This window comes from Sus scrofa, chromosome 7, assembly GCF_054392235.1.
Source record: "Sus scrofa isolate SSC_HxYL_T2T_F1_AM1 chromosome 7, Sscrofa_HxYL_maternal_Yorkshire_Landrace_v2.0, whole genome shotgun sequence".
Taxonomy (NCBI): Eukaryota; Metazoa; Chordata; class Mammalia; order Artiodactyla; family Suidae; genus Sus; species Sus scrofa.
The window spans coordinates 38205276-38220107 of NC_139389.1; the positions used below are offsets into that span (position 1 = coordinate 38205276).

General features: G+C 54.4%; 3 protein-coding genes across 6 annotated transcripts; 2 read left to right on the top strand and 1 right to left on the bottom strand.

The window, feature by feature from the left end:
• The first annotated feature begins 41 nt into the window (after nucleotides 1–41).
• RPS18 (ribosomal protein S18) lies at nucleotides 42–4098 on the top strand. The gene is given in 6 exon segments (NM_213940.1): nucleotides 42–66; nucleotides 518–616; nucleotides 3426–3512; nucleotides 3587–3688; nucleotides 3770–3861; nucleotides 3983–4098. Coding segments are annotated over 6 exon segments (459 nt in total). The 5' UTR covers nucleotides 42–63; the 3' UTR covers nucleotides 4059–4098.
• A 268-nt stretch (nucleotides 4099–4366) lies between these two features.
• On the top strand, nucleotides 4367–6030 carry B3GALT4 (beta-1,3-galactosyltransferase 4). The gene is made up of 2 exons (XM_001927568.6): nucleotides 4367–4562; nucleotides 4670–6030. The coding sequence occupies exon 2, from the start codon at nucleotides 4693–4695 to the stop codon at nucleotides 5824–5826; it is 1134 nt and encodes a 377-aa protein (XP_001927603.1). The 5' UTR covers nucleotides 4367–4562; nucleotides 4670–4692; the 3' UTR covers nucleotides 5827–6030.
• A 283-nt stretch (nucleotides 6031–6313) lies between these two features.
• WDR46 (WD repeat domain 46) lies at nucleotides 6314–14707 on the bottom strand. Of its 4 annotated transcripts, none has more exons than XR_014809971.1 (15): nucleotides 14365–14707; nucleotides 14054–14266; nucleotides 13864–13944; nucleotides 13621–13733; nucleotides 13410–13497; nucleotides 13213–13274; nucleotides 12839–12943; nucleotides 12567–12717; nucleotides 12315–12450; nucleotides 12030–12125; nucleotides 7332–7645; nucleotides 7146–7240; nucleotides 6952–7047; nucleotides 6697–6810; nucleotides 6314–6591 (listed from the first exon to the last, which is right to left on the bottom strand). XR_014809971.1 is itself a non-coding variant. In XM_001927613.7 (15 exons), exons 1-15 carry the CDS (start codon nucleotides 14563–14565, stop codon nucleotides 6490–6492), a joined length of 1971 nt encoding a protein of 656 aa, XP_001927648.4. In that variant the 5' UTR covers nucleotides 14566–14707; the 3' UTR covers nucleotides 6314–6489. The 4 variants fall into 4 exon arrangements, 2 of the variants coding, with proteins under 2 accessions (XP_001927648.4, XP_005665939.1); XR_014809970.1 differs by having other exon boundaries at nucleotides 14054–14269; XM_001927613.7 differs by having other exon boundaries at nucleotides 12026–12125.
• Between the last annotated feature and the right edge of the window lie 125 nt (nucleotides 14708–14832).

Genomic DNA, 14832 nt, shown 5'->3' on the forward strand with positions numbered 1-14832 from the left:
TGTCACGTCACTTCCGCTCTCTCTTCCACTGGAGGCCTACACGCCGCCGCCCGCGCTGCAGCCATGGTAAGAGTTGGGTTCGTTCGGGTATCTGGCGACATCGGAGCCGGGACAGGGAAGGCTTGCTGTCAGAGCGCCGAAAATGTCCTGGCCTGGGGGCTCGCAGCGTTTTGTGTGGAGCCTTGGGCCTCATTCCTGGAGAAGGACGACAAAGCACCCAGTTCTAGGCAGCGGGGCCCGAGGATGAGCGCTCCCCGGGCTCTGGGAAGGCTTGGGAGCGCGTGGGCCCTCCGTCCCGCCGCTTGGGAGCGGGCAGGAGGCGTTCTCCTCCGGAGATGGCGTTCTCCGATCCTGGACGCTTCCTGTTGTGCTGTCGGCAGGACCAGGGAGTCGTGTTGTGTCGTGAAGACCTGACGGGGGCTCTTTGCACCTTGCGTGACAAGCTTCACGCTCGTGTTTGGGGTTAACGGTTTGGCGGGAATTAGCGAAGTCTGACATCTCCCCCCATCTCTATCAGTCTCTAGTAATCCCTGAGAAGTTCCAGCACATTTTGCGAGTACTCAACACCAACATCGATGGGCGGCGGAAAATTGCCTTTGCTATCACTGCGATTAAGGTAAAGGAGCTGGGGGTGTGAAGGAAACTTGGGTAAACACCTGAGGTGTAAGCGAAAGTCTCAACCGTGTCACCTGGGCTGCTGGGTAAAAACAATGGTCAGGGTCCATCTAAGCCCTTGCCACATTTGCCGCAAAAGGTAAGTGGTAAAAGCCAAAGAACCGTCTTAGGTGAAGCAAAGTTGTTTTCACCTAGGGGTTGGGGAAAGGCTTTGGTTGTCTGCCAGCATTTGTTCACTAAACCGGCCTGGACCATCAGCAGTCAACTTATAAGGTCCCTGCTATATAGGTTTTTGCTCCTCCTAGTGCATCATAAGAGCAATTCTTGTGAAATGTGTATGTCCTGGAAATGGGATAATGGTACACTCTGAAGGGAGAGTAGAAAGGCCAAGAGATTCCAAGCATGAAGAAACCAGGAAATGGGGGGGGGGTCACTATTTCATAACAAGGTCAGTGAGCACAGGCTTAACTAACATAAAAAAATGACCTTACCAGTATGTTTATGTTATGTGGTGCCAGGGCTAAGCCTTTCTTGCTCACAATCCCCAAAGGACACCACAGTAAGTATTTTATAGATAGGTTGTTAATTTAAAATGGTGAATCACAAGCTTTGCTTTATAAGAGCCATCATGTTTACTTTGAATTCTTTTCATTCTGTAATTCAGGGTGCACAACTTTCGGTCTTAAGTGGTGCATGAGGAGACTGCTTCCTTCTATTGTGAAACTAGTAAGGCGGTGCACAGTAGAGGCTTATTTTATTGCACTTTACAGATAACCTCTTTTTTGTGGCAACCCTGTCTTGAGCAAATCATTTTTCCAACAGCATTTGTTCACTTGGTGTCTTCTGTCACATTTTGGTGATTCTCACAATATTTCAGACATTTTCATTGTTATATTTGTTACAGCGATCCATTGTCATTGACTTTTGTTACTATTGCACAAAGGCTCAGATGATGGTTAGCACTTTTTAATAAAGTATCTTTTCATTAAGGCATGTATGTATGTTTTTTTAACGTTAAGACTATTGCTCACTTAATAACCTACATAACTTACATGCACTGGGAAAACAAACAGATTTTGTGTAGCTCCCTTTATTGCAACATTCACTTTTCCGAGTGGTGTAGAACTGAGCCCTGAGTATCTCCACACGTTGGTTGTCTGTTCCCTTTTTAGGGGTTGTTAGGAGGCTTAAGTAAGTGAAAATAAAAGATTAGCATCATTCATTAATAGGCTGCTTCTGTTAAACCCTTTCTGCCTCCTTAACTGGTATTTACTTTAATTATGCAGCCTAACCTTTGTAGTTGCTGAAAACAGTTGAACCAAAGTTTCTGGTGCTTAATGAGTTTTTTGATAATCTCTTAAGGATCCTGAGGCTCTGCTTATCACTGGGAGGTATTGGGGTTTTGCTAATTGTACGGAGAGCCAGCTTTTGCTCTCTTCCTCTGGTGAAAACTGAAGCTTGGAGGTATTTTAAGGATCTAAAGAAGGGGGGAAATACTTGGAAACTGAAAATCTAAAACATGTAGTTAAAGGAGGAGATTGATTGGCCAGGGAAGGGTGAAGTGTTGACTGACACAGAAAAAAGCAACCCCCAGCTGCCGCCACCCCCACCACCCCCCCAAAAAAAACCCGTAAGGTGGGGGGGGTGCTTTTTAAGGCTGCACCCAAGCCATATGGAAGTTCCCAGGCTTGGGATCTAATTGTAGCTGCAGCTGCCAGCCTATACCACAGTCACAGCAATTCAGGATCCTTAACCCACTGAGTGAGGGCAGACTTGTTGGCTTAAATCTCCGTTCTGGTTGCCAAACATTTAAATCGAGGTGTAAGCAGGGGCCATGCTCCCTCTGGAGGCTCTAAGAGTCCTTTCCTGTCTTACCTTCTGTCTTCTGGTGGCTGACAACAATCCTTGGAACCTTGTCTTAGAGCTGCATCACTCTGGTGTTATCACATGGCCTTCTTGCTCTGTGTCTGCTCTTGTAAGAATACCAGACAGACAGTGGTTTTAATCCAGTTTGACCTCATTTTAACTATATTTGCAAAGATCCTATTTCCAAACAATCACCTTTGGAGGTTTCAGATGGACATACACTTAGTGGGACACAGCTCAACCCAATACACCATCCTTCACTATCCAAATCTGACTCATGAGTTCAGGTGGCAAGGAGCACTGGTGTTGGTGATATGCCACTGATTTAAGCAGTAGTTGATATTGATTGTAGAGATGGAATGACCTGCCCAAAGAATCATGACCCATGGCCCAAGTGAGCAACTGACCCTTTTATTTCAGAATACTTTAGGATGGTTTGGTCTTTTTAGGGCCCCATCCATGGCACATGGAGCTTCCCAGGCTAGGATTCAAATTGGAGCTATAGCTGCCAGCCAACACCAAACCTGCTGCAGCAACTCCAGATCCTTAACCCACTGGGCAAGGCCAGGGATCAAATGTCAGTTGGGGTTAATTAACTAGTGGGCCACAGCGGGAACTCCCAAAATACCTTAGTCTTGGTACTTTGTTGCTACCTCAGCTTGGAGAGACACTAGCTTTGCCCTCCACAGTGCAGAAGTTGGGAGGTGCTGCTCCTCAGTGTGCTGGGCAACATGTAAAAAAAGATTCTGCTTTGGGGGGTGTGGGCATCTGCCACGAGTTCTTCATTCATGGTCCAACCCTCCCCAAAGCTTTTTCTCCTTTAACAGTTAAGACTTCCTGTCTAGGAATGTGTGCAAGCACTGGCTCTACCTTTGTTTTTCGAATCTTGGGTCTATGATGGAAACCAAGAAAATCACTCATCCAGCTCCCAAACTTCTCCTCAGGGTGTAGGACGGAGATATGCTCATGTGGTGTTGAGGAAAGCAGACATCGACCTCACCAAGAGGGCAGGAGAGCTCACAGAGGATGAGGTGAGGATGAGAGGGGGCTGTGGGTTGGCCCTGAGGGGGACCACCTGGACCTGACCTGAGTCTTTGCCTGCCAGGTGGAACGTGTAATCACCATTATGCAGAATCCTCGCCAATACAAGATTCCAGACTGGTTCTTAAATAGACAGAAGGATGTGAAGGATGGGAAGTACAGCCAGGTGTGTATTGGGATGGGCGGGTGTGCAGGTGGAGCCCAGGGGAACAGGTAGAGCAAGTGACCCTCGCCGCCACCTCTGCAGGTCCTGGCCAACGGTCTGGATAACAAACTCCGTGAAGACTTGGAGCGACTGAAGAAGATTCGGGCCCACAGAGGGCTGCGCCACTTCTGGGGGTGAGTGGGGCGGGGGTGTCATCTCTGCCTCCCCCTGGACCCCCACAGAATTCTCACGTTCCATCTTTCCCCAGACCTTTGCTTTGTGTGGTGTGTGACTCCTCTCTTTTCCCACTTGCAGACTGCGTGTCCGAGGCCAGCACACCAAGACCACAGGCCGCCGTGGCCGCACCGTGGGTGTGTCCAAGAAGAAATAAATGTGTCGGTGCTGCCTGTTAATAAATAGTTTATACAGTTATGGCTTGCTTTCTGGTTCTTTTGGTCATTTTCTCCCTTAGCTGATGGTCCAGATTTAAACTATGATATTCAGTGCCCCACCCTGAGTTGGGAGGGAGGAGGATCACGAGCTGCTGGCCTTGAGGGGAACCCTTACGGGGCTGGGGCTGGCATGCTGTGTAGGCGGCCAGGCCAGGCCAGCCCGGACAAAGCGAGCGGCTGCGGATCTTTACCGCCCAAGCCGTCGGGACCGGAAGTCGGGAGGCGGGAATGTTGCTTTCGGTGACCCGGAAGAGTAGTTCCGTGTTTGGGAGGAGGTCGCTGCGGATCGTCCCGCGGCCCCGAACCCACTCCTGCCGCGTCTCGGCGAGAACGCCGCGCCCTCCGTTCAGGTTCTGCCTTCCGAGGGGGCGAGAGCTTCACCCCGGACGCCGGGACCTGCAGGCCCCGCCCACCCAGCGAGGGGCGGGGCCGGGGCTGACCAGGTAACTTGCCGGCGCCGAGCTCCCAGCTCACCTCGTGCGGGTCGTGGCGGGTTCGGCAGGCTAGTGTCCCGGAGCCGACCTGACCAACCTCCCTTCTTCCCCTCCAGCTCACCAACGACCGTCGCCCACCATGCGCCTAAGCCTCTCCCGGCGCCTGCTCCTCGCCGCCCTGCTGTTGGTGATTATCTGGACTCTATTTGGACCCTCAGGCCTCGGGGAGGAGCTGCTGAGTCTCTCGCTGGCCTCCCTGCTCCCAGCCCCGGCCTCTCCTGGGCCGCCCCTGGCCTTGCCTCGCCTCTTGATCCCCAACGAGGAGGCGTGTGGCGGGCCCGGCGTTCCTCCGTTCCTGCTAATCCTGGTTTGCACAGCCCCGGACAACCTGAACCAGAGGAATGCCATTCGGGCCTCGTGGGGCCGGCTGCGCGAGGCCCGGGGGCTCAGGGTGCAGACTCTCTTTCTGCTGGGAGAGCCTAGCGGAGGCTCCAGAGAGAACGACCTGGCCAGGGAGTCAGCTGCCCATGGGGATATCGTGCAGGCGGCCTTCCAGGACTCCTATCGCAATCTCACCCTCAAGACCCTCAGCGGGCTGAACTGGGCTGACAAACACTGCCCCATGGCCCGCTACATTCTCAAGACTGACGACGACGTGTTTGTCAATGTCCCAGAGCTGGTATCAGAGCTGGTCCGGCGAGGGGGCCATTGGGAGCAATGGGAGCAGGAGCCCCAGAGAAAGGCTAAGGTTGGTGATGAGGAGGGTGGGGAAGGAAGCCCCACCTCGGGGAGCCAGCCGGTGCCTCTCTTGTACTTGGGCCGGGTGCACTGGCGGGTGCACCCTTCTAGGACGCCAGGAGGCAGGCACCAGATAGCAGAGGAGCAGTGGCCTCCCGCCTGGGGCCCCTTCCCCCCTTACGCCTCAGGAACGGGATACCTGCTGTCAGCATCTGCTGTGGAGCTCATCCTGAAAGTGGCCAGCAGAGCACCCCCTCTGCCACTGGAGGATGTCTTTGTGGGGGTAAGTGCCCGACGAGGAGGCCTCACCCCCACCCACTGTGTCAGGCTGGCTGGCGCCACCCACTACCCCCTGGACCGGTGCTGCTACGGGAGGTTCCTGCTGACCTCCCATAGGTTGGACCCCAGGGAGATGCAGGAGGCCTGGGAGCTGGTGGGTGGCTCTGATGGCCGAAGAACTGTACCCTTCTGCTCCTGGCTGCAGGGAGTGCTGGGCATCCTCCGGTGTCGGGTCATAGCCTGGCTTCACAGCTGAGTGCCAGGGGCACAGGGTCCTGTCAGCAGCCCCCTCCCCACCTTTTCCCTCCCTGGCGGCTGCAGCTGGTCAGTCTCTCCCATACCAGATGCTTGGTCACTGAAGGCAGAGATACAGGAGACAGGGCAGATTGGGTTGTTCTCTCTAAACAAAGCAGGAGCCAGGTACGAGCCCCTCAATAAACTTGTCTCTCTTCCTCTCCAAGTACAATGTGGTCCTCACCAGGAGTCCCAGAACACACACCTGGGGAGCCCAGAAGTCGCCAGTCCCCACTGGATGGGAAGGACACCTCGGGATGGGAGAAAGGGAAGTCAGCCTCTTCATAGAGGACAGCCCTAAGGAGCAGACTAAGGCCACAGAGGTGGCAAAACGTGGGGCGGGTGCAGAGGAAGCCAGCAAGACCCCACCCCCACCCCCCAGCCCTGATCCGAGAGTAGCCCATGCCAGCACGGGGGGAATGGGTCCACAGGATGATCCAGACACAAGATGCAAAACCCTCCTTCCTCTTTAATACCCATCCACCCAGAGCCAGCTGGCCACCCCCCTCACCCCTCCAACCCCCGGCCCAATGGGGAAGGGCTCAATGCTCTCTGCGCGTTCCAGGGAACAGGTCATTCCCCACTGGTGGGAGAACATTGTTCTCAGGCCACCTTGGAGCGGGGCTCAGCGCACAAATCGGTCCAGGGCAGATGGCCGGGCCCCTGTGGGCTTGGCCTTCTCTTGCTTCTGCTGCTGCTGCTGTTTAAGGCTCTGCCGGACTTTGTCCTGGGGAAGGAGAAAGGGGCGAGGTGCAAGGGGTGGGCCGGAAGCCAAACCCACAGAGGGAGGGCCTGGCCTGCAGGATGCCACCGTGACCCAGTGCTCGTTTACCCTGTGTTCTTCATCCATGACCTTCTTCTTCCTCTTCACTAGACTTGCTGTGGAGCTGCGGCCCTTCTGCTTTGGCTTTGGCTGGAAGGGAGCCTTGGCCTCGGGATCATAGCCCTGAGGGAGGGGACAGGAGTGAAACCTGTAACAGGCTCCAAAGCAGGGGACCATGGCAGCACCTGCCCTCAGAGCTATACTGGTGGGGACGCAGTGGGGACAGGAGGTGGGTGTGAGGAAGGCCCAGGCCCTGCTCCATACCAGCCTCTCGATCCGTTCCTTCTTCTCCTGCTCCAAGGAGACCACATCTACCTCTGCGAGGGCTCGGGGGTCCAGGCAGATGAGCTCTGCTGGCACCTGGACGTGTCAGAGGGACAGCAAAGGGTGAGGAGGTGGGAATCTGGGAGGCTGCTGAGCCCCACACTGCAGACCCCCACCCAGAGCACAGTCCTCACCTTCTCCAGCAGGGCCTTCACCTCCCACTCCTGGCGCTGCTTGCGGCTCCGGTAAGGATTACTCTCCAGCCCATCAAAGTTGGGCTCAGCAGCCCCTGGAGGGAAGGAGGGAGGGAGAAGCCATAACTGACCAGCTCCTGTTCTGCCCAGCGTTCACCCCCCTGCACGCCCGCCCCTGCCACTTACCAGGGGCCAGCATGCTGGTGACGCCCCCGCTGTGTCCCACCCCGAGCACATCCTCAAAGGGGCAGAACTGCAGGCCGTGCACGTGGCCAGTGAGCCGGTGGGTGAGGTAGGGCCGCTCCAGGCAGGGGGCACCAGCCCCACCCGGCCCTGCCCACACGTTGACCACATCGCCCAGTCCTGCAGCCAGCAGCCCACGCTGGGAGAAGGCCAGATGCCCCGCCCCCTGGGGCAGGGTCCGTGCACTCAGGGGCTGGAACGTTCCCCGCAAGTCAAAGATCTTCAGCTGGTGGTCCAGGCCAGAGGTAGCCATGTGCCTGGGGGAGGAGAGCAATTGATGGGTTGCAGAAGCTTTCTGGGCAAGCGCATGGCCAAGTCCAGGCATCGAGCCCTCTGTTGAGGACCAATGGTGACAGTAGCCACCACCGTCACACCCCATGCACCACAGGCCTCCTCACAGCCAGGCAGCACACAGTGGAACTATTTCACTGAGGAAACCGAAGCTGAGAAAGGAAATCGGAGTGAGCAGTAGAGCTATAATTCAGGTCAGACCTGGGTCTTAGGACACGAGAGTGACAGGGAGAACACCCAGGACAGCCTGCACTGAGCCATGGGGTCCCCATAGACCTGCACACCAGCGGTCAGCGAAGGCAAGGACTGACCACAGTGGTCAGGGAGGGCTTCGTGGGAAAACCAGATTTAAGCCATTCTAGGTAATTCTCAAGGAAGCAAAAGAAACATACAGAAGGTACCAATGAAATAACATCAGAGCATGCAGACAAAGAGACAGGGATCTGTGGACCAGATGGGGGGGGAAACAGGGTCAGGAGCAGACAAACTGCAGGGGCTCTTCAAAGTCAGACCAGAGACTATTAGTCCCCAACACTGCTAACAGGTACACGCCACACAGTGACAACTGCATAGCCTTAGAAAGCCTTAAAGAGCGAGGGAGTGATGCACTAGTGGCCCTAGGAGGACGGAAGGTGAGCTGGTGACCACCCCCCAAGGAGTCAAAAGTCATTTACTCTCTGACTGGAGTTTCTATTGATGATTAAGTGGCCCCTCAGAGAGAGAGGCTGAAAGGGACCAGGCAGACAAGTGGTTCTGTTTTTTCAGGAGCCAAGGACTTGTTCTAGCCTTGGCTTGTGCACCTGCGGGAGGCCCTGAAGAGTCCCTCTGAGCAGCCTCAGCTGGTGACAGGGTGAACAGAGGCCCCACTGGACGCGTCTCCTGACCAGACAGCCAGGGCCCAATTCTGCTAGCGTGAATGGCCAGAGCGCCAATCAGGAGCTACTGAGGGCTCCTGGGAGTACAGGGCCACCCCTTCCACTGAACCAACAACTCAAGGCCACACACCAGCTCCTCACCCCACGTGCCCACCTTTGGGATCTCCTGTGCAGATGCCAACCCAGTGCCAGCCAGGCACCCAGGCCACACTAGCATAGGCCAGACTCACAAGAAACAGTTCAGCTTTGAAAATCCAATCCAGTCCTGATGGAAGCTTCCAGAAAGCTTCCAGAGGACGTAAGTCTCATCTCCAGAGCCCCGTGGTCTGTGGGGCAGGCCTGAGGAGGACCAGAGATATGCAGGGGTGGGCCTCAGATCAAAGACCAGAGCCTCTCAGCGTCAGGCTGGTGACCAAACCTCTGGACAAACTGCCTAAGCCCCAGGCACAGGAGGAGCTGACCCAGTGCAGTGGCCCATAGAGGCAGAAAGCTCAGGACAGGCCTCCCACCCCCTAGAGCCAGAGTGGCACAGACATGGAGTAGAAAGGGCAGGACTAAACCACGTGTCCACAAAGATACAACCCCGAGGGCCAAGGGGTCTGGCACCCAGAGGCTTCCTGATTTGCTTTAAAACGACTGGAACACTGATATTTAAAGTTCCCACTGTGGCACAGTGGGTTGAGAATTTGACTGCAGCAGCTCAGGTCACTGCAGAACATGCAGGTTCAATCCCCGGTCCAGCACAGTGAGTTAAAGGATCTAGAGTTGCTGCAGTTGTGGCTCGAATTCAGTCCTTGGCCTGGGAACTTCCATGTGCCTCAGGTGTGGCCAAAAAATTAAAAAGTAAAAATTAAGGGGAAAAAAAAAAGGAGATATTTAAAGTAGGAGGCTCCTGAGCTGTAGTGTACAAGGAGGCGAGAAGTGTGGAAAAGAGCATCCTGCCCACAGCACCCAGCATCCAGCGCCAGGAAGAACCAAGCCAGTGAGTATGGCGAGAAAGAGAACTTGGGAGTTCCCATCGTGGCTCAGCAGCAACAAACTTGACTAGTATCCATGAGGACACAGGTTGGATCCCTGGCCTCGCTCAGTGGGTGTTGCCATGACCCATGGTGTAAGTCACAGATGTGGCTCACATCCCACATTGCTGTGACTATGGTGTATGTAGGCTGGCAGCTGCAGCTCCAATTCAACCCCTAGACTGGGAACCTCCATATGCTATGGGTGCCGCCCTAAAAAGCATAAAAAAAAAAAAAAAAAAAAAAAAAAAAAGAAAGAAAGAAACAGAGCTTGGAGGAGCCCTGGACGGGAAAGCAGTCAAGACCCTGAAGGGCCCTGGGCAGTCACAAAGTGAGGCCACCAAAGCAGGATAGAGCTGGGGTGCCCAAGGAGCACTCACGGTGCTCCTACCTCTGTAACCAGTAGCTCAAGATCACCAGGCCGGAGGTGTCAAATTTGGGACCTGGGCAACAGTGCAGGTGGCCCAAGAAACGGCCTTAGGGCAAGCCATCCACCAGGGGACAAGGGAGATCTGGGTGGTACCGACAAATGAGTAGAAGCTGAGTGCTTCACCCAGCCCCTCGTTCCCAAAAACTACAGCCACCTGAGCGTGTAAACAAAACGGAACTGCAGAGGCCCCGGGGCAGGTTCATCCTGATGCCCCCAGAACCTCAGCACAGAGCCTACCCGCAGAGGTGCCTGACAAATGCCTGACAGACAATGAATGGATTAGAAACACTAGAAATTCAGGGGGTGGGGGGTGGGGGGGAGCAAATCATCCAGAGGGTCCAGATACACAGAAATAGCAACAACCATGAAAATGCAAACACTCTCCCAGGAAGAGCAGAAGTTCAAAGCAGACCCTCCACCCCAACCCTCCCATCACCGGCCAGACCTGAAGAGAACCATCGTATTGAGGGTGATGGTGAAACATGGGGCTCCCTACCCACCAGACATCACACTGAACCCGAGATGCCTTAACACATGCATCGGTTTTAGGAGCTGAGCCCAGGCCTGGCAAACTAAGACCCGTAAGCCAACAAAGCCAGCCCACCACCTATTTCTGTACGGCCCACAGCTGTAGGCAATGTCCTTTTTTTTTTTCCTTTGGCTTTTTAGCGCCACACCCTTGGCATATGGAAGTTCCCAGGCTAGGGGCTGAATCAGAGCTACAGCTGCCGGCCTACAGCACAGCCACAGCAACACAGGATCCAAGCCAAGTCTGTGACCTACACCACAGCTCACGGCAACACCAGATCCTTAACCCACTGAGTGAGGCCAGGGATCGAACTTGAAACCTCATAGATCCTAGTCAGGATCGTTAACAGTGAGCCACAAAGGGAACTTCCATGTACAGAATGGTTTTTAATGTTGAGTAGCTGAGGGGGAAAAAAATCAAAAGACATATATTTCAAGATGTGCAAATGATTTGAAACTCAAATCGAAGGGGCCACAAATAAAGTTTCAGTGAACTCATTAGCAGCCACATTCATGAAGTTACTTATCCTGCGGCTGCTTATTGCTCTGAAACGGCACAGTACATGGTAGACACACCAAAGGCATCTTATCTCTTTGCACTGTGCCCTGCGCCATGCAGTCTCGGTGACAACACCTATCTCTCGATAGCACCCCCATGTCATCATCTATCTGTGTGAAAAGGTATTTACAAAGATGAAACACACAAAATCTCTCCACAGATCAGCATCTAAACATTTCCAATTGAGTGTGAAGATTCAGAACACTAACTCTGAACCTCAAGTGAACAAAATACTAGTCTTAAAAACGCGAATCCGATTCTTCCCAATAGTAGACCAATATTACAAAAATAGCGTTCAATTTCTTAAAAAAAACACTGCTTAAAAACTCACGATGCTCTGTTTCCTCTTCTTATTTAAGCACCTACATAAAATGCTCAAGGATGCCCCGCTGCCTACAAAGCCTGAAATTCTTACCATGCAGCTCTTTACTGAAAAGGTTTTCTGGAGTTCCCGTTGTGGTGCAGTGGTTAACGAATCTGACTAGGAACCATGAGGTTGCAGGTTCGATCCCTGGCCTTGCTCAGTGGGTTAAGGATCCGGTGTTGCCGTGAGCTGTGGTGTAGGTCGAGAGACCCAGCTCGGATCCTGTGTTTTGTGGCTCTGGACTAGGCCGGCAGCTACAGCTCCGATTTGACCCCTAGCCTGGGAACCTCCATATGCCGAGAGAGCGGCCCAAGAAATGGTAAAAAAAAAAAAAAAAAAAAAAAAAAAAGAAAAGGTTTTCTGACTCCTGAGTTGGACACTCATGTCCCCCCTCTCAGGGTGAGGAAAGTGTATGGTCACTGAGGTCACCAGCATGGCTGGTCAGCGGTCACCAGAATTTAAGCCGAAGCAGCTTAGCTACAGAGTCTGTGCTCTAGAGGTACACTGCCTTCTAGTTCTTTCTGACCCACTGTGGCCACGCCCCCCAGCACCTCACACCAAACAAGTGACTTACGTGCCTGTAGGATCGACTGCCACGGCCCGCACCCCACCGCGGTGACACAGAATCTTTGCCAGCGGTTCCTTCACTGCAGGGCTCCATAAAGACACAGTCCCTGGATATCAGAGAAGAGCTCAAGTTACTAAGAGGGCGCTGAGGCAACTAAACTGGGGAAAGAGGGGACTGGAGGCCAAGAGGTAACACGAGAGGAAAGTAAAGGGGCAGTTTGAGTTTCGGGGACTTGTTAAGTACAAATCTAGAACAGCAGGTCAGGAGGACGATCAAGATTCAGCCAAGGACCGACCGTTGCTGTGTCCGAGGTGGACGATGGCATTGTAAGGGTTCTGGGTCATGACGTCGAGCCGTCCAGCCCGGGCGTTCAGAGCTGCCACGATCTTGCCCACTGACACGTCCAAGTAGGTCAGAAACCCTGTCTCTGACTGAGAGAGAAAGGATGAGTCCCAGCTGCCCACTGGGCTCCCTCTACTGGGTCCCAGGGGAGGATCAGTCTTCATGGGGGGCTGCCACCCCGGCCCTGTGCTCCACAGCCACTCACAGCCGTGGCCAGGAGGAAGTGGAAGGGCAGGAACTCAAGCCGGGTGATGCGGTCACAGCGGCGGACGCAATGGAGCTCGATGCCCTGGTTGTCGTAAATGTGAAGCCAACGGTTCTGAGCAACAGCAAGCAGTGCCTCTGAGTGCAGAAACCTAGGAGGAGCAGGAGTGGTGGGGGTGACAGAGAGTCACTGGCAGTCACTCAGTCGGGGATGGGCTGTCTCACCACCCACCGCCGCCGCCATCACCACCACCACCACCAGAGCCCACGGACCGGATGTCCCGCACCGCCTCCATGACGTTGATCTCGCACATAAGCTTCTTTGTCACCCAGTCGAGGGCGGCCACATGACCCCGTCGCCCTCCCAAAGCCAGGTGCCTGTTGGAGGTGGAGGACAGGCAGGGTGTCAGTACAGGGAGCACCCTGCCTCTGAGGTCTGCCCTCACCAGCTTCCCTCCACGCTCACCCTCACACGCGAGCAGGTCACAAGAGTCTCCCACATCAACAGCCCAAATGTACGCTCATGTATGTACACATAGGTATATACACACCCAAACATGCACACAACGCGTCAGGGGTGGGCAAGGCTGCAGCAATGAAGGAGACTCAACCACACCCTAGTTCAAATCACTGGAAGTCAACCTTACCTCCCTGTTCGAGAGTAATTCAGCCTGTAGGGTCCAAACTGCCTCAAGTTCAAGTCAAAGTGCTGGAAAAGGGAATAGCGGAGAAAAAAAGAAAGAAAAAAATTGGGTCCCTTCAGTAATATTTTCTTCTAGCCCCACTTCCATCCTGCTCTGCACCCCAGTCAGCCCGCTGGATCCTTTTACACCCTCAGGCTCACCTTGGCTGCACTTGCAATATCCACAGCCTCTGCGATGTCAGCCTGGCGTATCCTTGCTGTGTCCTCCCCATCCTCACCTTCCAGAAACCTGCCAGTGAATGTCAGGGTTGCATTCAGCTTTCCGATGTGAAGTCAGTGTATCAACATAAAAGTGAGAAATGAGAGCCTCATAAACCAGGAGCTGGGGAGGCCCACATTACGGTCCACTTACCCAGGTTCCTCAGCCAGCAGCAGCTCAGAACGAGCAGCTTTGACGCTTATTTCCTCTTCCTCAGCTTCAGCAGCATCAAGCCGGCTTTGGGCTTTGGACTTGGAACGGGGCAGCTACAATCATTGGTGGGAGAGGAATGGGCGAGTATGGGGGTTACAGGAGAGCCACCTGACCGCGCCTCCATCCAGCTCACCCAGACACTCCCTGCCTGCAACTCCTCCCCACTCTCCGACCGGTTCTCACCTTTTTGGATTTGTCGATGCGACGGAACTTTCGAACTACCTCCACAGGGACAGGGGCGGGGCCTGCAAACGGGTCCTGGGCCTGGGACAGGAATGGGGCAATTAGTAAACAGGCTCGGGTTGATCCCAACTCTCGTACCCTCAAAGCACGAGGAGACTTGCCTCGCCACCGTATAAGGTCCCAGGCTCACCCCAGACAAGCTCCGCTGAGGGCCTGGACTCCTCCATTCTTGGGATTTCTTTGGGACCTGGGGCTTCTTGGGGAACCGAGACTTCTTTTGGATGGGAGCGTTCTTTGGCTTCTGAGGGCGGGCCTCTCGATTCTTCTTCTGTTTACGAGGGGGACCCGGAGAGGCTCCGGCAGCTGTCGGAGCGGTCTCTTCCTCCCAGTATCGCCGAGGTTTCTGCTGGCAGATCAGGACCCCTGATATTCCGCTGCCTCCTCCCCGCCCCTCCAACCCCTCAGCCAAAAACTTTCCTTTCAACCCAAGGAGGTCTCTACCTTTCTCTTGGCCTGAAGTCTGTCCTTCTTGGGCGGGACATCACTGCCAGGCTTGGGGGCTGTCTCCATCAAGCCCACCCGAACCGCGACACACGTGCAAACTCCTCTCAGCTGTCCCACAGTCGGATTGAAAACTCCCGGAAGTCTTCCGGCCCTCATCCAATCAGCTCCGCCCCAGGTTCGAAGCCCTCGAGGCGCCATCTTGGGTGAGGGCGCTCTCTCCAGTGAGGTGGGGGGCAGACCTTGGCCCCGCCCCCGTGAGGCAGTTTATGCTTGAGTAATGAAAGAGAGGTGGTCCGGAGCCAGGACTCAAGTTGACTGTGCAGTTCCTTTTTCCAGCTTCGTTTCCGCATGTTGCCTAGAACGTTCCGAGTCCAGCCTTTTAGAAAAACGCCACTCGTCTAACAAGTGAGAACTACAGTTCCCGGCATGCGTCAGACGAGAGCTTCCGGCGCCGTCTCTTCCCAG

What these genes read in the sequence shown, in the direction of transcription:
- B3GALT4 (XM_001927568.6), top strand. Translation starts at nt 4,693, where the DNA reads ATGCGCCTAAGCCTCTCCCGGCGCCTGCTCCTCGCCGCCCTGCTGTTG.
- WDR46 (XM_005665882.4), bottom strand. Translation starts at nt 14,565, where the DNA reads ATGGCGCCTCGAGGGCTTCGAACCTGGGGCGGAGCTGATTGGATGAGG. An exon ending in GAGGCGGTGCGGGACATCCG is followed by an intron (nt 12,718 to 12,838) that starts GTCCGTGGGCTC and finishes TGCTCCTCCTAG; the next exon opens with GTTTCTGCACTCAGAGGCAC. An exon ending in ACTTCCTCCTGGCCACGGCT is followed by an intron (nt 12,451 to 12,566) that starts GTGAGTGGCTGT and finishes TTTCTCTCTCAG; the next exon opens with TCAGAGACAGGGTTTCTGAC.